The sequence below is a fragment of the Lissotriton helveticus genome, chromosome 1_1 (genome assembly GCF_964261635.1).
Source record: "Lissotriton helveticus chromosome 1_1, aLisHel1.1, whole genome shotgun sequence".
Classification (NCBI taxonomy): domain Eukaryota; kingdom Metazoa; phylum Chordata; class Amphibia; order Caudata; family Salamandridae; genus Lissotriton; species Lissotriton helveticus.
This window is the reverse complement of record NC_136057.1, coordinates 291,604,133-291,627,251: the sequence shown is the minus strand read 5'-3', so window position 1 is coordinate 291,627,251 and position 23,119 is coordinate 291,604,133. Positions and strand designations below refer to the sequence as shown.

The following is a 23,119-nucleotide window of genomic DNA, read 5'->3' as shown; positions in this document are numbered from 1 at the left end:
TTTGATTGGGTGACATGAGAGATATGTGTGAGGAATTACAGCATTTCTGTGCTTTTGATAGCTGCAGACTCTGGAGTGCATACCTTTTGCTCTGCTGAAGACAAATTGGTGTGTTTCTGAGACTGTTTTGAAACTCAAAGTATTTGCTAAGGTGAGAAAAGATTTCTTTAATTTAGATAGAAAATAGTGTGCTTTAAGGAGAAAATTATGAAGAAAGTTGTGTTTTTCAAATGATGCTTTGTCTCAAGTGTTTTACAAATAGATTTTGTTTCTTTGAGAAATTGTAATTGGAGAAAATGTGAAGTATTAGTACTGACAGGGCTTTTATGTGCATAGGAGCTGTGGAGTGTTTTCAAATTATGACTTGTAAATCGTTTTTGAGAAAAAGCAATGGTTTTAATATTGATGAGAAGGACATAATGGTGTCTGCTTCTTTATAAGGTAATTGAGAGTCTCTGATGTTATTTTTCCCATTTCAATGTAAGAAGTTTGTCTGTGGAGCAAATTGCTTGTAAATATGCTCCCACCTGTGCATGGCAAATTTAGATTTTGAATGTTTGCGTTACATAGGCATGTTAAAGGTGACTGAAACATGCTGCAAAGGCAATCAAAAAACGCTTTTATGTGTCTTAAGGACATTTTAAGTCATTTCCCCATGTGCAGTGTTTTCAAATTATGAGTTGAAAATCGTTTTTGAGGTAAAGGAATGTTTTCAAAATTTATGTGCGCCATATGCCCCCAAATTTCTTTTTCAGGGGTGCAGCAGGGTGTTCTTGAGACACCCCTGCACCCTCGGAAAAATTCGTAATTTGCGATGAGGTAATTGCTAATCGCAAATTGCACCTTCATTCCTATGGGCCTCCTGCTGCATGGAAATGAATGGGTAATTTGTAATTAGCAAATAGGTCATCGCAAACTAGGAATGGTAAAGAATCGCTATTTATTCCTTAAAGTTCGCTATTTAGGAAATGCAAAAAACTTTGATGATACATATGGCGGTTCATCTCTAACAAGATAAGAAGCATAGGGATAGATTTATGATGACTGGCGCATCACCAGGGATGTGTTAGTCATTCTGTGCCGCTGTTCCGTCACCTATGGTGTGCTGCATTTACAATGCGGCGCATCATGGGGCAAAAACAGCACAGATGCGTGACGTATCTGTGCCGTAAAGGTGGCGCATTGCTGGAGTTATATCGCAAGTGTGATGAAGCTCCAGCAAGGCTCAGGGGTGCCCCTGTCGCAGGGTTTCTGTTCTCACACAGAACTGTGGACAGAGGATTGGAACCTCGGCGAATTAGGGTGTCCCAAAACTCACCTTAGTAATCAAAACCCCTTAGCAAGCTAGGTACAGTGTCACATTGGATATAACAAACTCTCAATGTTTAGACAATCCAGAATATGAACTTATAGTACCTCAGGATACGTGGAACTCATGAACAGTCGGTCGTTATATATTTCTTAGAAACCAGAACATGGAGTTAAGAAGAACACATGTGTATTTGAAATGTTTATTTACTAATGCCGTCTTCTCAGGCGTAGTATCTTAGATAATACAAGTACACATATTATCAGTAGCAAAATTACCAGCATAGTTACTAGTACATAAAAAGCGAATGGTGACAGTATGTTAACATGCTGTAAATGAATAAGAGTTAGCAACACTTATAAGCAGCCGCGGGCCGTGGAGGGAGTTACGGTGGGGCAGGGAGGCGGGGAGGGGGAGGGGCAGGGTGGAGAGGGCTCCACCCTGCCCCTCCCCCTCCCCGCCTCCCTGCCCCACCGTAACTCCCTCCACGGCCCGCGGCTGCTTATATCTCACCCTCCCTAATACACATATTATATTATTTGCTAAGAAGGTCTCTTTGTGTTGGTTTAGGGCGTGCCCATACTTTAGTGTCTTAGATTTGAAGGAATCACATCAGCATACACCAGCTCTCTCTTCATGTGAACCGCATCAACTGTTGTGTATGTGTGTTCGGCAAAGCAATATAAAACCCGCCTCATGCCCAGAATTGGCAGAAGTTGCACTTATGTTATGAGTATGAAGTCGTGGAGATCAGACCTCATAACAATTCTGTATCGTGTTGTTCTTGAAACTTCAGCACTCGCTGTACAGATATAGTTTAACAAGCAAAGCAGATAGTAGAGCAATAACATATTATTCTCATGTAAACCACGATGAACTACTAGGTTGAAAGCTAAAGCAACAACTAAGTGTCGTGTGCAGAAGTTGCAAAAAAGGAAAAATGGCGTTTAAACCGGTAATGAGCCCATGCTAACTTAACACGGTGTAAAGATATCCAGGACCTAGATGACACCTCCCCATGATCCGGAAACGAACTGAATAAGATAATAGAAGTGCCATCTCATGAGAGCAGATTGCAAGTTTATATGTGGACGGTCCGCAAGGTAAAGCATTAAAAACTAGGAAAATTTAATGCTAAAGAAAAATAAAACAGCCAAGTACTTTATCGAGTCTTAAGCCAATAGGCAAGCTAAATAATAAAAACTTGACAAATAAGTCAATGAATTGTCAATGAAATGCTAGTACTCAGCATATCAAACATGAAAAAGGTCTATGACATAACTGTGTATGCAAAATAAGCTGCAACAGCCTCCAATAGGAAGTCACCGTCTTCATCCGAAAAGAGTTCAGCCATCCAATTTAAAAGCGGAAAAGAACATACGTGCTCTCCCAGCACCGGATCCTCTATCACCATCAGAGGACAGCTCGGTGGGTTTTCAAGAAAGCTCTGTTCCAAGAAAGACTGTGTTGCCGCCAGTAAATTCCAGGGACCAATTAGTCCATGCATCAATGCCACAGCCATAATCCTTTCGCCAGGACAAACCAACTCGTGAGTAATGATAGGAGTCATCAGCTGATTAAAGTCGACGTCAGGAGAAACCGGTCCGCAGAGACACAAATCAATGGCCCAATCGAAATCACAGGTCAGGCAGTGAAATACAGGCTGGACACAGGTGAAGTAGGAGAATCGAAAAGATAATCCATATGCCGTGCTTAATATCGCCAACGGCATTGTGCCATAATATTCTAGCATGCGATTGCGGAACAGTGTCAGCAGCTGCAGGGCGGGAGCTTGCACAGGAGGGACATCCATATTTAAAAATGTAAAAAAGCACAAGAGCGTCCGCTGGTAATGCAAGTAAAAATGGGAATCCACGAAGCAGAGTGGAAAAAATAGAATGAAAGAAAGCAGGGATGACTCCAAAGATTTTCTCAAATGAAGTCACGAGACCACTGGTAACAACTTTAAAAAAGTGCGCCAGGGCCTTTGTGGAGGACGCGTTAAAGATAGTCCGAACCATCTTGCTGAAATGGAAAGGCAAATCTGTATTGAAAAGGGTCTGCACCTCTGTACGGGTGTTCGCTATGTGAAGCACGAAAGTTTCACGGGCCGAACTCAAGGCCACCTCTCTCTGAGACAAAAGAGCTCTTATTCTTGCCATGCCGTTGAAATGTGCTCCCAAGGTTGGTATTTGTGGCGAGATTGAAAACTCCCTATGTTCATGTGTGGGAGGAAATAGAACATTCTGCAGCAAATAACCCGTTCACTTACTGTTACGATAAAAGGAATACTTTTAATTAACCCAGAACAATCTTCACTATTGAGCATCAAATAACTACCATTTTCCAACAACTTGAACGTGGGGATGATAGCAGGAACTGGCGTGCCTTGCAACACGCAAGCCATATTTGGTCGGTGTTTGTTGCATGAACCGTGTAACTGTATGTGCCTACACATTAGTGAATGATCTGGCGTCTCAGTGCATTCCTCTCCATTCAGATAAACTTCTTGATCATCTTTGAAACATCTGTATGTGTATGGAAGCGACCAGACCTCATGAAGAAAAGCACTACCTAAAGGTTCATAACAACCTATTGGTATATATTTCATACAATTTGAAAACTTATATAAAGCAAAAGGCAGCGTTATTAAACCGTGGATAAGGCACGTTGCCAAAAAACCCGCAATCCTCTGCTGATGATGTCACTGAGCATGTCATGAATGATGTAATATGTGACATCATCAGCAGTGGATTACGGGTAATAGTATCTCTAGTTTACTCCCCTATAGCTGTCTTTCTTTTAACATAAGTGTCTGTTTCCTTCCCTTATACTTACTGTTCTTTTTTAAAAAAAAAATTTTTGGTTCACTTCCGGTTCGCGTACCGGCGAGCGAACTGGGAAGCGAACTACGAGAAATAGAGGTTGGCACAGTTCCAAATATTGTACCAATTTTTTAATAACGGGGAGGTAGTTCTGAAAAGAACTTTTTTTTTAATTGTTTTTGTTGTTTTATATTTTTTTTATTATTTTTCGGAACATTTTTTTACTTTTTTTGAATTTTTCTGAACAGTTATATATTTTTTGGGGTTTTTCTTGGAGGGGGCAATGAAAACGATTCATTGTAAAGGGCTCAACAGGAGCAACAAAATAAAAAAAAAGTATTTATTATTTGGGGCGTTTCGTACAAACTTGCATATGATTGTCAATAGCTCTGTTGATCAGAGTGATGCTACTTTCTCTGTAGCAAATGAATCCATTGCAATGTACGCAGACTTGTTTTACTTCACCAAATCTCATTTGTATATTTGGCACCATCTCCCTGCCCTCTGGTCCCGTTACTTCCGGTACAACAGATCTTCTGGCCATAATAGGGAGATTATCTAGGTCGTTCCGAAACTGTGCAGCACTGTAGTTGTTAGGATGCCACCTAGTCATATGGCGATGCATTGTGTAGTTTCCGAAACTGTATTTTTTCTCGGTCCCTCTGGACAGTCTATCTTGACATATAAGGCAAGTTACGTATCTTGCATTTACTTTTTTCTGACCTTTGGGAATTTTAAAAAATTGCCAAATGAGGTTTTCTTTCCGGTGAGACGTCCTGGGCTCCTCAGGCAAAAACTGCCTCTCTTCGTGCTCGTCGTCCTGTTCCTCTTCTTCCTCTTCTTGTTGAATTATAACTTGAGCAGGTGGTCCACTCTTCCTTGGATGTGGTGGAGGTGGTGGGGAAGCACCAGCTGAAGCTACTAAAGAAGCCATTGCTCACTGGTAACAAAGGGTCTTTCTCTCACAATGATGAAAGTCAGAGTGAGGAAAGAAGGAGGGATTTTCATCATTTGGGAAAAACAAGAGTTCTCAACCAATGAAAAGTGTTCATTTTAGATTATATGACCTAGTCTTACATCATTAGGAAACCAAAAGTGAAATGAACCAATGAAAAGTGTTATTACCAAGTCACATGACCTGCTGTGTTTACATTAAGCGCTTTGCAGGGCCTCCCGGTTTGTTTCCAGAAACCTGCGCTTTGCGACTCGCTTCGCGTACCAGTTCGCTAACATAGCACGTCATATGACGTATCACGCGACAACGTGAAACGTCATGCGGACGGGAGGCGTCACGATGTTGTTTTCTAACGCGGCAGTTGCGGTAAAGAAACGTTTACCGGCTCGCGGTCTATTTCGCGGCATCAAGGTCAGCTAACGGGAAGCTTCCCGATTCGCGAAGCGGGAACGAAGAAAAAAAAATATTTAAAAAAAAATTATTCATAAACATATAAAATATATTTTTGGATTTAAAGAAGAATACATTTTACAGCTACAGATATTAGCTGTTAAAAAACCAATGAAATTCACTGAAAAAACCATAGGTTATAGACCATATATAGTTAGGAATTAGCATTTACAAAACCTTGAAAATTCACTGAAAAAACCATAGGTTATAGACCATATATAGTTAGGAATTAGCATTTAAAAAACCTTATTTTACTCACACAAAACCATTGAAATTCCATATATAGTTAGTTGCACTAACTATATATCGCGCACCCGCAATCCACTGCTGATGATGTCACATATTACATCATTCATGACATGGTCAGTGACATCACTGATGACATCACTGATGACATCTCAAATGACATCACTGATGACATCACTGATGACATCACTGATGACAACATCCAGTGACTGTATGTTTCTGTAAAGTTAAAATGTGTCTTACATATTGAAGAATGAGTGGAAGTATAAGTGTCTGGACAAAGGATTTAGTAGGTGCATGACTGAATGTATGAGTGAGTGATTAAATGTGTCTCACTGAGTGCATGGGTTAGTGACTAAACTGTCTTAATTTGTGCATCATTATGTCTGTTGTTCTGTAAACTGCTGCATGTGTTGATCAGTAGCTATATGATTAACTATATGGGTTACTGATTGATTGTCCAAGTATTTGTATGGGAGACTGAGTGTGTGTGTGGCTGGCTGGGAGGTGTGTGACTCTGTGCAGATCAATGTGTACTTGTATCAATGATTGTATAAGAAGGTAAGTATGTGTTAGTATATGTTTGAAAATGTAAGGTGCTCTATGTTTAACTGTATAGACAAGAAAATGGAAGTGTCATTGATTCTTTACAGGACTGACTAGGTGTGTGAGTAACTCCATGGATGAGTGGCAGACTGTGAGTGTCTGTATAGGTGTATGAGTGCATATGATAGTGTTGTAAAGATGAGTGATTGTATGTATGAATGATTGTATGGGTGAATGAGTGAATGTGTGTGTAGACATAGGAATCAGTGAGTGCGTATGTAGTAACTAGTATTGGTGTGTCAATGGTTTCAAAAATTATACTCTGTATTTAACACTGGGTGAAACAGAGGTTATATTAAAATGTGAGGAGATGCATTGTATTGTCACATGAATGATATCATCAGTGATGTGGTCATTGATGTCAAATGAGATGTCATCAGTGATGTCATCAGTGATGTCATTTGAGATGTCATCAGTGATGTCATCAGTGATGTCACTGACCATGTCATGAATGATGTAATATGTGACATCATCAGCAGTGGATTGCGGGTGCGCGATATATAGTTAGTGCAACTAACTATATATGGAATTTCAATGGTTTTGTGTGAGTAAAATAAGGTTTTTTAAATGCTAATTCCTAACTATATATGGTCTATAACCTATGTTTTTTTCAGTGAATATATATATATATATATATATATATATATATATATATATATATATATATATATATATATTTAATTTATCCAAACGCACCCTCGAATGGAAGCGCACACAGACGGCAGCTTCATTGACGACGGCACACAGCATTTATTATGCACGGAGTCAATTGTCCTTGCCTTACGCGTTTCGGGGCTTCAATCCCCTTGTTCACAGGCATTAACATACAATGCGAGAGATTTTCTCATTTGAGGACGCTTTGCACAGCACGTGACTTGTAAGTGTTCTTCAATTGGTCACAGTTAGTTGCAGCATGATGTTGCATGCTGGAAAGAGTAGTTCATTTTATTTAATTAACGTTGCAAGTGCCGTCTCATAGTTAAATTACCTTTGTAGGCTCTGTCCCATTGCATTAATTTGTTTCAGTAAAAACCTTTAGTGGGCCTTTGGCATAACTTGCTGTTTCCTTTGAAGCAAGCTGGCATCCCACGGACGGGGAACTTCGAACAGTTCAGTTGTCCCCCTCGCGGCCTCCAGACTTCAGGAATGGTGCGCTTCCGCGGCAAAGATGCCGCCGCTTATCATTTTATTTATCCAAACGCACCCTCGAATGGAAGCGCACACAGACGCCAGCTTCATTGACGACGGCACACAGCATTTATTATGCACAGAGTCAATTGTCCTAGCCTTACGCGTTTCGGGGCTTCAATCCCCTTGTTCACAGGAATTAACATACAATGCGAGAGATTTTCTCATTTGAGGACGCTTTGCACAGCACGTGACTTGTAAGTGTTCTTCAATTGGTCACAGTTAGTTGCAGCATGATGTTGCATGCTGGAAAGAGTAGTTCATTTTATTTAACTAATGTTGCAAGTGCCTTCTCATAGTTCAATTACCTTTGTAGGCTCTGTCCCATTGCATTAATTTGTTTCAGTAAAAACCTTTAATGGGCCTTTGGCATAACTTGCTGTTTCCTTTGAAGCAAGCTGGCATCCCACGGACGGGGAACTTTGAACAGTTCAGTTGTCCCCCTCGCGGCCTCCAGACTTCAGGAATGGTGTGCTTCCGCGGCAAAGATGCCGCCGCTTATCATTTTATTTATCCAAACGCACCCTCGAATGGAAGGGCACACAGACTCCAGCTTCATTGACAACGGCACACAGCATTTATTATGCACAGAGTCAATTGTCCTAGCCTTACGCGTTTCGGGGCTTCAATCCCCTTGTTCACAGGCATTAACATACAATGCGAGAGATTTTCTCATTTGAGGACGCTTTGCACAGCACGTGACTTGTAAGTGTTCTTCAATTGGTCACAGTTAGTTGCAGCATGATGTTGCATGCTGGAAAGAGTAGTTCATTTTATTTAAATAATGTTGCAAGTGCCTTCTCATAGTTCAATTACCTTTGTAGGCTCTGTCCCATTGCATTAATTTGTTTCAGTAAAAACCTTTAATGGGCCTTTGTCATAACTTGCTGTTTCCTTTGAAGCCAGCTGGCATCCCACGGACGGGGAACTTCGAACAGTTCAGTTGTCCCCCTCGCGGCCTCCAGACTTCAGGAATAGTGCGCTTCCGCGGCAAAGATGCCGCCGCTTATCATTTTATTTATCCAAACGCACCCTCGAATGGAAGCGCACACAGACGCCAGCTTCATTGACGACGGCACACAGCATTTATTATGCACAGAGTCAATTGTCCTAGCCTTACGCGTTTCGGGGCTTCAATCCCCTTGTTCACAGGCATTAACATACAATGCGAGAGATTTTCTCATTTGAGGACGCTTTGCACAGCACGTGACTTGTAAGTGTTCTTCAATTGGTCACAGTTAGTTGCAGCATGATGTTGCATGCTGGAAAAAGTAGTTCATTTTATTTAATTAATGTTGCAAGTGCCTTCTCATAGTTCAATTACCTTTGTAGGCTCTGTCCCATTGCATTAATTTGTTTCAGTAAAAACCTTTAATGGGCCTTTGGCATAACTTGCTGTTTCCTTTGAAGCCAGCTGGCATCCCACGGACGGGGAACTTCGAACAGTTCAGTTGTCCCCCTCGCGGCCTCCAGACTTCAGGAATGGTGCGCTTCCGCGGCAAAGATGCCGCCGCTTATCATTTTATTTATCCAAACGCACCCTCGAATGGAAGCGCACACAGACGCCAGCTTCATTGACGACGGCACACAGCATTTATTATGCACAGAGTCAATTGTCCTAGCCTTACGCGTTTTGGGGCTTCAATCCCCTTGTTCACAGGCATTAACATACAATGCGAGAGATTTTCTCATTTGAGGACGCTTTGCACAGCACGTGACTTGTAAGTGTTCTTCAATTGGTCACAGTTAGTTGCAGCATGATGTTGCATGCTGGAAAGAGTAGTTCATTTTATTTAATTAACGTTGCAAGTGCCTTCTCATAGTTAAATTACCTTTGTAGGCTCTGTCCCATTGCATTAATTTGTTTCAGTAAAAACCTTTAGTGGGCCTTTGGCATAACTTGCTGTTTCCTTTGAATATATATATACACGAAAACTCCTTCGCGCCACTTCCAATCCCCACGGACCAGCGAGGCGTTCACGCAGGAGACGGACCACAGGATAAGTTACAGGTTTTCTTTATTTTGGCAGATACAGCTGGAAATATCAATTTCTAAATAGGATAACACTTTGTCATCTTCACTTATTACTGGATAAATCCAAGAAGATGAAAATAGAATAAACAAAACTATATACAAAGAATTCCTATTTGTTCTAATTTGCGAACACCACATATTAATAAAGAGGACTCGCATGGAAAAGTGCATTTCAAAGTGAATTATACAGTGCAAAACAATCCATGTCTAAAGTGCAGAGATATGTTTCCTAACATGTGTCAACAGTTGGGCATAAAGTGCTACAGTCAATGATAAAACCACCTGTATAAATATGTTAGCTACATGCTGTTCAAACAATTTAAGATAAAATCACATTTTATCAAATATTAGAGCATGGTTAAAACATTTAATATTAAATACGGAGTTTATCATAAAAAACTGTTTAAAAACACCCTGTGGCTAAAATAAGTGTTAAAAGAATTTTGTGAAAAAAGGGGAAAACAGGATATTTAATATATTTACACAAGTTGAAAGAATCGAAGAACTGCAGATATATCTCTTCTGGCTAACAGGGAACCTGACTAGCCAGACGGAGGAAATTAGATGAAATATGTAACCGTATAGAATCAGTATATATGTATATTGTAATAATCTTTTCATGTCCCCATAGGCAACAGGGAACCTGACTACCTGGGGTCATGGAACACATGTCCAAATACAGAATCATTAGACCTTTTAACACAAGGAGTCATATTATAAGAACGTGTGCAGATCCTCGGTATTGTTAAGCCCGTTGGGCCATTTACTGTCGTACTTTAGGATCATGCTAGACTCCAATTGCCTTAATTTGAGCTCTCTATGACCACCTCTACGTGATTTCGGAACTGCTCCCACTACATAGTACCTTAAGCAATTGACATCTTTATTGTGCTAAAGTTCAAAGTGGCGAGCCACTGGATAGGAAGGGTCGCTGTGTAAGATGGCTCTCAAATGTTGTAATATCCTGTCGTGCACCTGTTGTTTAGTGCTCCCAATATAATTGAGACCACAGGTGTACGTCAGGACATATACAGCGAATTCCGTTTTGCAGGTGTGATTGCCTACAATAGGAATTTCTTCCGAACTGAATGGAGTACAGTAGTGGGTTTTATTCACCCCGAACTTACAGGCTCGACAACTGGAGCATTTGCGAAATCCGGCTGCCGGTGCCAACCAATTGGATTTCTGTTTTAATTCCGGACTTGGTTGGTCCAGAATTGCTCCCATGTTGCGTGCTCTGCGGAAAGTTACGGTAGGTTTAGGTGGTAAGATAGCTCCTAACACATTGTCTGTGAGGACGATTGGCCAATTTCTGTTAATGATCTTTTGATGGTGTTTTCTTGGTCACTAAAAGCCGTGATGAATCTTGGACATGTGTTAGAGTCTGCTGACTGGTTTTGTTTTTCAGTGTTAGTGTTTACTAGTGGATCTGGGAAGAGACTTGCACGAGTTCTAGTATTGGCTTTAGCCAAAGCCTGATCGAATATGGTATAAGCATACCCTCGATCTTTCAATCGGTCTCGCAATTCCCTGACACATTTGTCAAACTCATCAGCTGAGTTGCATATTCTTTTAAGACGCAGAATTTCTCCAAAGGGAATACTGTTTATGGTGTGCCTAGGGTGGAGACTGGAGGCGTGTAGAGTAGTGTTACCTGCGGTAGGTTTTCTAAACAGTGTGGTTTGTAAATTACAGGAATCATCAATATAAACTTTAACATCTAGAAACTCAACCTGTGATGCACTGATGTGTGACGTGAACCTTAAATTCAGGGAGTTGTTATTGATTTCCTTAATAAAAGAGACTGCTTCTTCTTCGTCCCCTTGCCACAAAATAAAAATATCATCAATATACCGCAAGTATTTGATCACTTTCTCATTCATCCAAGTTTTATGCGTTATGTTGCGGACCTGCTCCTCCCACCAGCCTACGTGCAAGCACGCGTAGCTGGGGGAGAAACAGGCCCCCATCGCAACACCCCTCAACTGTCTCCACACATCTTTGCCGAATGCAAAATAGTTATTATTGAGACACCAGTCCATTAGACTCAATACCACTTTGTTGTGTTCGTAGTATTCTACTGATCTTTCACCTAAAAAATAGCTAGCAGCATTTAGGCCGTTTATGTGGGCTATACTGGTGTAAAGGGACTCCACGTCCAAAATTATTAAAAGCATGTCCTCCTGCCACTCAATTGCATCTATTTATTTTCTGCAGGAAATCGCTGGTGTCGCGAACAAAGCTGGGCAAGTTCTTCACATGATCTTGTAAAAAGAAATCAATGTACTGTCCGACTTTTTCTCCTACACTACTGATAGCAGAGATTATTGGTCTGCCAGGTATAGGTGATATACCTTTGTGGATTTTTGGTATTAAATAAAATGCTGGTAAGACTGGAAACTCATTGTGCATAAATTTGAACTCTTCTCCAGAGATAAAGCCCTCCCTTCTCCATTTTGACAGGAGTTTAAATAGAGTGTCATTAGCTTTCAGATATTCCTTATTGTTGGATTTTATATAACAATCAGTATCATGGAGTTGTCTGTAGGCCTCAGTAGTATATTGAGACTTAGGCCATAGCACAATATTTCCGCCTTTGTCAGCAGTTTTCACCACAATGTCAGGATTGGTACTTAACTTTTTCATCAATGCAAAGTAGTTTGCCCGTTGTTGATTAAATACTTTTCTTTTGCAATAATTAGTTTTTTTTATGCAATGCTTTGATTTCCGTAGTGATGCAATCATGAAATGTATCTAACGCATCTTTTGCCATTTGAGGAACAAAGTTGGACTTGCCTTTAAAAGGAGTAACACCAGCGCCTTTTTGTGTCATATGTATTTTGCTTAGTCTCCTTTGGGTACTTATATCCACGTCAGGACCCATGGGTTGAGAATCAGTTGCCAAATCCAAGTCATGTATGTCAAGTAAAGTTTCGACATCTGCAGCTGACACCGAAGGTATAGCATCACCAGCCGCATTCGAAATCGGAGTGGTTGAATTAGTTTTTAAATGTTGCAGAGTGAAGAATTTCTTAAGCTTCAGTTTCCTTATAAAACAAAAAACATCAACTCTTGTAGAGGCATATTTGAAAGGTTGTGCAGGACAAAAGTTGAGACCCAGAGAGAGTAGTTGTTGTTCCGCTTTCGATAAAGTTATATTAGACACATTTATGACAGAGTAACTTCTTACTTCTTCTTGTTCTTCTGCCATGTTTGTTTCTTGTTTTTTTGTATATTTTTGTTTGTGTCTCTTTCTTCTCTCTTGTCTTTTTTGTTTCTTTGCTTGTTGCTGCATTCTTTTGTAGCGGTCGTAGTGTTCTCAGTCTTTCCGCGACTAAAAAATCTAGCTCTTCTTCCAGATTTAAAATGGTTCCCGGTTGATCATTTCTCAATGAACCACTGCTGGAGGCACTAGAGGCACTTGATGACATATTGGAATCCATGCTAGATGTATCGTCATCTTTATTCCCACTTGTTTTTTCTGCTGCATTACCTTGTTGTATTTGCTGTTTATTACTTTTCACGCTAAATTGTTGGCGTTTGATGTCGTTGTATTTCCTTGCAAATGTAAATATTTGTCCATTTGCGTAATCCGCCTGATCTCGAGCGAATTTATTGACTTTTCGAACTTTGATTCTGTCCTCATGTTTTTTGAGTCTGTCCATCATTGATTCTTTTAGTTTTTTACTGTTCTCGGTTTCAGTAATTTTATCAATTTCCTCTTGAATTGTTTCAATAATCTTTCAAATTTCTGCTCGGTCAATGGCTGCATGTTTAATAAGAATATGCACTAAATTCATTGATGCAGCTAAATTGCTTTGCCCCCATTCTTTTAGTAGCTGAGCACTCGGGTTTTCAAAACTTGGCGCGAGCATGGTACGAAGACCTCTTGGGACACGCCCAGCCACAGCATACTTTGTTAGTGAGTAGTGCTCCCACCACTTAGTAATCTCAAGCCGCCTTTGCTTTTCGAGGTCCTTGTATAATGTTTTAATGTTGCTCTCTTCCTGTGCTACGATGTTAGTGGGGGCTTTTTTAGTAACACTTCCCGAAGCAGCAATTTGTTCAAACAGTTCCTCGTCTTCAACTTCTCTGACACAGAACGTTTCCGCAGACATGCTTTAGCCAGCTGTATCCGTATATGCCAGTAATCTTTAAACGACCCGCTGATATTTTGCTTGCGGCGTTAGTTGGAAAACGATCCCACACTCGGTGATACCTCCCCACCTCCGCTCTGCCACTTTAAGACTCACCACGTCGATTCAGCTCCAAACAGCAAACGGAGTCCTCCGACCCACATCGGTTTGTGCTTCCGTCGTATGTCGTTTGAATCTACTCGGCTGCAGTAGGGGGTGTCTGTTAAGTTCCTCACAGGATCCAGAGTTCGGTTAGCTTGAAAAACAGACGCCACCTCAGGGAAAGGGGTCCGTAACCGGAAGCAAGCTCACTTCCGTAGTTACATACACGAAAACTCCTTCGCGCCACTTCCAATCCCCACGGACCAGCGAGGCGTTTACACAGGAGACGGACCATAGGATCAGTTACAGGTTTTCTTTATTTTGGCAGATACAGCTGGAAAAAGTGCATTACGCGTTTTGGGCTACACAAGCCCTTGCTCACATGCATCGATTGTTTGTAACTATTTTGTTTTTATAATGCTCGGTGGCTACCCAAACCCAGCCCTCTGATCAAATCATGTGACCATAGACATAAACAACATCTCAAATGCTGTAGTTCTTACTGTGCAAATACGCAAAAAGAAATCAAAATATAAATTTCTAAATAGGATAACACTTTGTCATCTTCACTATATATATATATATATGTATATATAAAATCCACCAGATCCCTCGTCCGCTCGCAGCACCTATTTTCTACCGCTTCAGCGACGAAATGAATCACGAACCACTGGAACTGTAGACAAATTTAAATCTTTATTCTTGCTTCCTAGTTACGCGTTTCGGGCACCACTTGCCCTTGGTCACACAACTTGCCCTTGGTCACACAAACAGAAAACTCAAAACGCCATTTTTTATATGAAATGCAAACACCACGTGATTGGACACCATACATAGAAATAGAAGAAATACACAGAAAATTCATATACTTTTGCAACAATGTATCCACCAAGGAAAAGGAGTCTTTCATTCTTTTTCGTATACAACTGCATTTTTATCAGCTGGTAATTTTATTTTATTCTTTCTTTTCCCATCATGGTTCTGCTTTGTTTTTCTTTTGTTGCCATGTCCCAATGTGGACATATATTGTGCGGTCCATATTTACTTCTTGATTAATTGAATGGTGATAGATCCATAATATATTGCAATCTTCCCATATAAATACACTGGTGAAAAATTCATTTATTCTTACAAGATGCCTGGAGATCTAAATATAATACAAATATGTAATTAAAACACATAATGACATCCCCTTTGGGTGCTTTTGTTGCACGAAATACGGTGGAATGCACACAAACCAATATTTGAAATGTAACTGTGAGGTATGGAAACTATTTCACAGTTAGCTATGAAATACAGATTTCGTCATTAGAATGATGGTCATCAAACCACTATGTACCGCTTCATCATTGTCCAGGCTACTAGTGCAATGTGGTGTGGGGGACCAAATTATGCACCAAAAATGCTATTTATGCAGCATACTCCCTGGCAGCATTATTTTCATCCGTTTTAGCTAAAAACAACTTTTTTGGTAAAACTGCTAAATATGTGGCAAATGCAGCAAAGCCATAATTTTGCGGTGAGCACTGCAGCCACAGAATTGTATAAATCCACTGAGCATCACCACTGTCTACTGTTTGTCATCAAGCCAAACCTAAACATTCTAATTCCAATAAGTGCCCAATGTTCGGTGCACTTTATAGAAAACAGATTTGTCATCCTAATCCCCTAAAAATATGTAATATTTAAATACATAAAGGGTGATGTGCAATATGGGCCTACACTGCAACCTCTAGGGTTCCTTTACAAACCAGACAGCCTTTGGCCTCATGCGTCCAATTCTACATTCTGTTTACAATGCATAGGATTAGAAAATTCAGAACATTTTAAACAATGTTTTCAATTAATGTTTTTGATGGGAAATATTTACCTGTAAATACTTTTTTGTATATACACAATTTTTAGAAATGGTGAATGCCTACACCTCTTACACCAGGATCATTGACATTAGCTGAGCATGGAAGTGTAAAAAATGTTTTATCAACAATTGTGAACACACGTTTTAGATGTTGTTGGAGTTATTTCCAATTCCATTGCCTTTTCCTGATCCTTCCTGTGACAATCCCTAAAGAAGAGTCACTGCTACAGATTTAACAATAAGCAACACAGAACTAAAGTTACAATGTGTATGTTCTGTACACTTCAGAGTCATTTCCTCAGGCATCAATTGAATTTCCTACCGATATAGCTCACCTCTGAGTCTTGGGTTAAAGTGTTCTGACATTTTCATGAGCAAGCCATTCTTCCAAATAAAAAAGTATGGTTATAGGGCCTGGCCGGAACTGGTCTTGACGTACTTAACATGGATAATGGAAAACGTTCATAATGTGCTAACTTTGACGAAATGACCTGAGCAAAAAGTAAACGTATTATTACATACTAAGAAACACATTTCGAAATTCAACGAAGTACTGTATATGATCATATACCTACTGGGAATTTGCTGCTATTGAAAAACAAAAAAATAATGACCCTCAAATCTTGGGAGGTCATTAATGTTTTTTGCAGCGCCTCTCCACCAGGTTTTTCCTGGCAGTGACAGAAGGGAAAAAAGGCACTACCTTGTTAACCATAAATCGGTAAACAAATTAAGGGGCACATTATGATGGCGGACGGACCTGAGTCCGTCCGCCACCATAGAGTAGGAGGGAACCTCCGCATGGGCTGTGGAGTTCCCTCCTGTGCAATTAGGATGTGACCGCCACCCTGGCGGTCACATCCTCTATTTTTAACATTGCGGCGGGTGCGGCTTCAAGCTGCACCCGCAGCAATGTTAAAAATGCACGCATTGCATTTGTATGTGGAAAGTGGCAGGCACCGCGCGGTGCCTGCTGCTTTCTGCATACAAATGCAGGGGGGTACCATAGGTACCCCCCATGTGCACCCCCCACCCCCCACTTCACCTAGGGGGCCCGCAACGGGCCCCCGCAGTGAAGTTACACATGCTTTTCCACGCCAGAAAAGCCGCCGCGGAAAAGCATGTTTCAGAGCCCATCCTAATCTGGCTGACGGTGTCTAAGAGACACCGTCACCATATTAGTGCTTTTCCGCCGCGGTTGTAAGCCAACCGTGGCGGAAAAGCTGCGGACGGAAACCAGGACCCACCAGCCATCCTAATGTGGCGGTGGGTCTTTGGTGGGTCTGCAGAGGATTTTCCGCATCCTCCGGGCCGGCGGTGGCTTCCGCCGGCCCGCAGGATGCGGAAAATCCTCCATCGTAATAGGCCCCAATATGTCCTTCCTTCGACGACCCCAATTCAATTGATGGAGCTGAGGAGGGCTACGTCCACAGAACTCTTAAGGTACACCCATCTGTAAAGGACGCAGGTGGACCAAAGGTTTAGCGAGCCGGCGTTCTGCATTTGCAACAGAGTACCCTGTCCACCAACCTCTAAATCTAGCCCATAGTTATTTATGGCACTTGTAAAGTTTCCATAGCAGTCATGCAGTAAAACGGAGGATGTTAGTGACCTTGTTAAGTCACATTTAGTGAATTCTGAATGATTTGAGACCATTTCCAGGCTTTTTTGTTACACAAAACAGGGTTTTCTTAAATTGACCTTGCAATACTTATGGAGATGTTTGGTGTGTGGTAAAATGTCACTCAAAGTGTCACACATGACATAGAAATGGAAAACACAATTCTACAATCATGGAAATGTCAGGCATAAGCCAACGGAAAGCTATGCAGCCATGTCTTTGGTCTGCAGAGATGATAGAAGGCCTGTATTCAGAGCAGTGCTGTCCTCTGTGCCATACCACTTTCACTGTGAAGTTGCCATTTTTTGATCTGTTCAGCACAGCCAACAAGATAATTAGCTCTTCTCATCTTTTCACTAGAATGGCTTTCGCAAGTATGTGAACTGCCCTGGGTCATGTTTTTTTGTTGTTACGGGGGGGGGGAAGGGGGGGATGCAATTGCCTAGGCCTGGCCTTACATCATAAAAAGCAGTAGGATGTCACACAAAAATGAGTAGGCGCTAAGCAATGCAGTAGAAGAAGACGGCTAACATATAATTCCTGTAAATATTGATATAAATATTGCCTGTTAGCAGAATTCTAAACTGGGTATGTCATGTTAAAAATACTTGAGGTTAGAAACATCTGGGGTTAATGGGAGTAATCCAACTAATTCATGCCATAAATGTAGTACATTTTTATCTGTTGAAGGAACTTCAATACAGGCAGTTTTCAACATAAGTGTAAGAAAGGCAGGTTCCTTCTCTGAGGTAAACAGCATTGAACAACATTGTGGCAATGGCAGTATTTTGCAGCCTAATTACAAAGGCATTCTGGAGTATGTAAAGCAGTACTCCTGTAGTGCTCTATTAGGCACTCAAACCTACTTTTGTGACCACTCAAATGTAAATAAAATATGAATAGTTGCGCAGTATTCATATACATGTGGTAGAAATAAAAGGACTATGGCATCCTTGCATTTTTGGTAAAAGGAAGTCTGACGTTTCAGGACTAATTCACAAAGTAATGTAGGAGGGCAAAAAACAGAAGTCCTGTGGTACTACTCCTGGTACTCCTACCTGCTTCTGTGACTCTTCCGAATGTTCTATAGGGGATCCATTTATAGTATGTACTAGTATGTCAAAAACAGGATATACTTTTAACCAAAAACAATCTGAAATCATGTAAACTGCCAAACTACAAATATTTATGATAAGCTTTATGGGAAGATTTGTAACTTGCCCTCAAGAGTTTGAAGTCTCCTTCAAAACAGTACCTTGCTGACGACAAACACATTTTCTCGTTTGACAACACCCTCCTGGATTTTCTGATGAATTCCTTCCCCAACTTCTTGCTCATTCTGATAGACATAGGCACAATCGAAGTGGCGATATCCTGCATCAATGGCCAACATCACAGCATCCTTCACTTTTCCAGGAGGAGACTGGATTAACAAAATAATTAGAAGAACAAGATGAACATCATTATCAATAGAAATTAGTTGTGCCTCAACCATAGCAGAAGCAATAATGCCACATACAAACACTGGCAAGACAGGAGGCCTGGCCCGCCTCTTTAATGTGTTTAATTATCAATGTATCTATGTACTTAATCACTCTCCATCCATCCATCTTTGTACAGGAGACAAATACACAAACACACACTCTTTCTCTTATAGTGAAGTGGCACTTACAGTTCTAAACAAGGCTTACTAGAGGCAAACGTTTGAATAACATGCATGGTACTTGCAATAGCACTAGGTCACCTGCCATATAAATGGCAGAATGTGCGCTATACAAATTTGACTAACATAACATAATATGATTGAGCTGACTTCCTCCTGAAATTTACCAGTACTGTTAATAGCTGCATTTTGTTTCAAATCGTCATTTAAATCGACCTGCGTGAGAAAAGGCCAGGTATGCATCAGGGACAGACTTTAGCCAATAGCATTTTGCTGTGGCCTCTCGCTATCTTATGCACTCTCCCAGCAGGCTTGATGTTCCTTTCTGCTCAGGAAGTGAGTAGGGCCATTGTATGGTTGAAATGTTGAGAGTGTGCTTGGATGAGTGGACGGTTGGAGTGAGAAGAGCTGAGCAGAAGGATGATGCCCATGGTGAAGCTTTATCTCTAACCTACAACTAAGCTAATAAACCTACTTCCTTTATAACTAGGCTGTCCTGTTTTCAGTTTCTATTTTTGGTAAATTCTGGTGGTTTTTTCAGTGTTTTCAATATCTTAAAAAACAGTTGTTATCAGTGGTTACACATTTTTACGCCACTAAAAACAACAGAAAAAGTGTTTTTCCGGTGTTTATGGAACGTTTTGCTTTTATCATTGCTTGCTTTCTGCACTGAAAGAACATGGTATATAGACAGTGTACGTATCGTGTATATAAGGTCCAAAGAGATGTTTGCAAATTAATCTTATTGTAGTACACCATACAATACTTCTTCAGTGAGTCTTTGGTCATGTGCGCTCGTGCTTTCCTTCCCATGTAAACTTCTGTGAAAAGGCCCTCTCAGCATTCATAGCCCCTTGGGCTGAGAACCATCAGCTAAGGGACACAGTTGGGATGACTCTTTCTTGGATGCCACATAAAGCATGAAATGATAAATATTTTAGTTCCTGGGCATAAGAAAACAGTGCACCAGAATGGACTAAAAAGTCAATAGCGTCCCTCATTAACTCTGAAGATTGTAAAGATGCTTTCAACATACAATCTAACAAGTGGCAAGGATCTCCTGCAGGGAATCACTTCAGCTCGGGTATCAATTTTGACAGGTCATCAGACAATTTTTTTATATACGTAGCTGAACCACTACAAATACAATATCACTCCAATCTTTGTTGAACTTGGAAAGAACCTTTTTTGCAGAGCATAACAAGTGACACTGCGTTCCATGTTTTCCAAAAGTCTGGTGTCACGTTTTCACCACTATCCCAGATGCTTGGTGATATATATACTTGTCAATATACCTTGCATTTAATGTTTAAAGCCTGAGGTGTTGGCAATTCACCTACTATCAATACTGACCCACTGGAAACTATGGTCTGATGTATTAAAGGTTTTTACCCATTCTCGGTGGGTAAATGTGATGACACATATTAGGAAAGATTTTTATGAAACTAGCCATTTTACCTATCAGTGAAAGAATCAAATGCAGCCAAAATATCAAATGTAAGTTTGATATGTCCTGATTTTCTACAGTTTATAAAATAATGAAACTAAACCTAAAACGTGAAACTAAACCCTGCATCTTTAGACCAAAGGCCATAAAACTGAAAAAAGTAAAAGGAAGAAGAAACAATATTTTAGTGGCATACCTAAAGAACAAAACTCAAGCAGAATAATGTTATCCAGTCTTCTTACTGCTAGCTTGTATAACAAAGTTACATTTTATTGACCCCTTCAGTAAGAACAAAATGACTTTCACTTTCTTTTTCCTTTCTTTGAATGGCATTTAGTTTGTGGTTGTGCAGGTGTTTTTTCAGTGTTTATATGTTTTCACCAGTAAGGGCTATTTTTCTTTCAGTGGGGTTTTATCAGTTATTATAGGTTTAAACCTAAAAAACCCCAGCCTTTTTATAACCTATGTGTATCTATCCTTTATTGTAACACTGGCGACGAGTGGAAAAGAAACTGCATGTGAGGAACAAGAAACGAGTCGAACTGCTGAAGAAACTAATAGGATTACAGAACAAAATAGGTTGAAACCAGTAAGAAGCCTTTAAGAAAGTATTGCGCCTGGTAGCCCCACCAGTGACTATGTACATCAGACAGCTGTAGTCTTGTGCAATTTACCAGGCCAGCAGTGTAAGTGTGCAGCAGACATTTCATCTGAACGAGAAACACTGGTGAAGAGAGAAGGACTGCCTCAACTAAATCATCTAAGACCATTATGTGGATTGTAAAGACTCCAGTGGTCACTAAGTGGACTGTTGTGCCTCCAACTGGATTCTGTGCACCGCTGCAACTGCATGCAGTTTTGGGATTTGTTTCACTTTATCTGAGTGAGTATTTGGTTGTCCTGTATTGTTTACCTATAAATTGACTCATGGCCAGGATTGGCTCGAGGAGTACAAAAGTGGGCTTAGTGTTGAGAGTGTGCTGAGGAAGAACAAGCCTTTGACGTGAGCGAGCCACTTCATGTTGCCAGGCAGCAGCAGATGTGCAAGTCATGCTGGTTTCCAAGAAGCAGTTCAGGTGTGTACCAAGAATGTAAGTCTGACGAGCATCCTGCATGCGCTGACTCGTGGCGTAGGCTACATTTACTGACCCTCCCGGCTGACCCTCATGTGCTGACCCTCGTTGTCATGTCATCGTGCTGTACACAGGCGCTAACTTAGATGTAGTACATTTACTTCAAGTGCAGCTGTGAAAACTGTGTAGTGCGGTGTTGCTTTGATGCGCAAGTTCACAACATCACGCCACATGGAAGTGCCATTGCTAAACTGTGCGTGCCAGTGCATTGTTTCTGCCAGTTACCGCTATTGTGAGGAGAACTAAAGGCTTAAACATGCACTGCAGCCTTCAAAGCAAAGCCTTGGAGATCCTGCCACTTCAGACCCTGATCTGGGCAAGGATACGACTGCTTTGTGGTGTGACGGTGTTCAGCTCTATGCAAAGGGTCATTATTGTGGTAACATGATAATGAGACATAAGTGAAAACCACAATATTGGTTAAATGCCATTCCTTCCTTCAAAGGGTTAAATGTATAAATGATATAGAGAGGTCTCACGATTAGTCTAGTGTTCTCTGAGGTTGATAATGTGTCTCTATTCTCTGTACACTTTATACTTCATGTTAATATACATATACTGACACAGTCCAGAAAAACAATAATAATAGTATATAATTTTTATTTCATTTTCATCTTGATAATGGATTGTAGTGTAGTTCCTATTTCCCTAATAGGTTCTGCGCATTGGAATAACATACACTATAGGCTAGGCATAGGACTGAGGTCAGTATGTCCCTATCGCGTATATTAAACTTAATTACTGTGTACCAGCTAGCTCAGAGGCCACTAGAAACTTCTTGACAACAAGAAGGGAATAGCTTCTGGCAACCACATAACATAAAACCCTGATCCCTCAGGATCGTGGAAACAATATACTACTTTTCATTCAGTCACTCATCTCAGAGAAGTACATAGAAGAAACAGTTGAGTGTGTTTGCAATAAAATGTATTGCAGAGTTGTTATTCTAGTACTGGTTATATGTGCTGCGACAACTGTTGGACAGTAGCAGAGAAATATGGCCAGCAGTGCAGTTAAATAAATAGGCATTGTATAGTTCTACCATTTTGCAATAGTAATGAACACATACATGAAATACAGAATGCATTAAGATAAAGCCTATACCCCTATGATGCCTAACTAGATGTACCTAAGTGTACCTAGAATGTGTGTAGGTCTTAGAGAGCCAAGACTCCCCCTAGGATTTAGCCTAACCCCATTACCTTAGTGGGACTTCATCCTGATCTTGAGCTGGATACCCCAGGATGGGTGGATGGACCACTGCCAGCTGGAGCTGTGGCATGACGCAGGTTGTTGCGTCTCAGGTCAGAGTGTCGGCATGGAAGTCTCGGTCCCCTATGGTTTGCTTGGGCAAAGGGAGGTATATTTATACCTGATAGGTGCCTTGGAATGTTGGTATTGACGTAAAGTCGGTCAGAGGAAGACGTCAGGAATGAACCCTTAGGGAATAGTGGTTCATGCATATTTAACGAGTTCTTGGAAAAATCAATAATCCTGTGCTAGGGAAAATCCCAAGAGCTTAAGGGTCTGCTTCTAAGAATTTGT

General features: G+C 40.7%; 1 protein-coding gene across 2 annotated transcripts in view; it reads right to left on the bottom strand.

Moving 5' to 3' along the window:
* The window catches only part of LOC144769406 (aldo-keto reductase family 1 member B1-like), a 271,640-nt gene that overhangs the window by 206,357 nt on the left and 42,164 nt on the right, over positions 1 to 23,119 (bottom strand). For both annotated transcript variants that reach the window (XM_078653500.1, XM_078653505.1), the window contains exon 2: positions 18,587 to 18,754. In XM_078653500.1, coding sequence (XP_078509626.1) covers positions 18,587 to 18,754 — 168 coding nt within the window. The remainder of the gene's footprint in view (positions 1 to 18,586; positions 18,755 to 23,119) is intronic.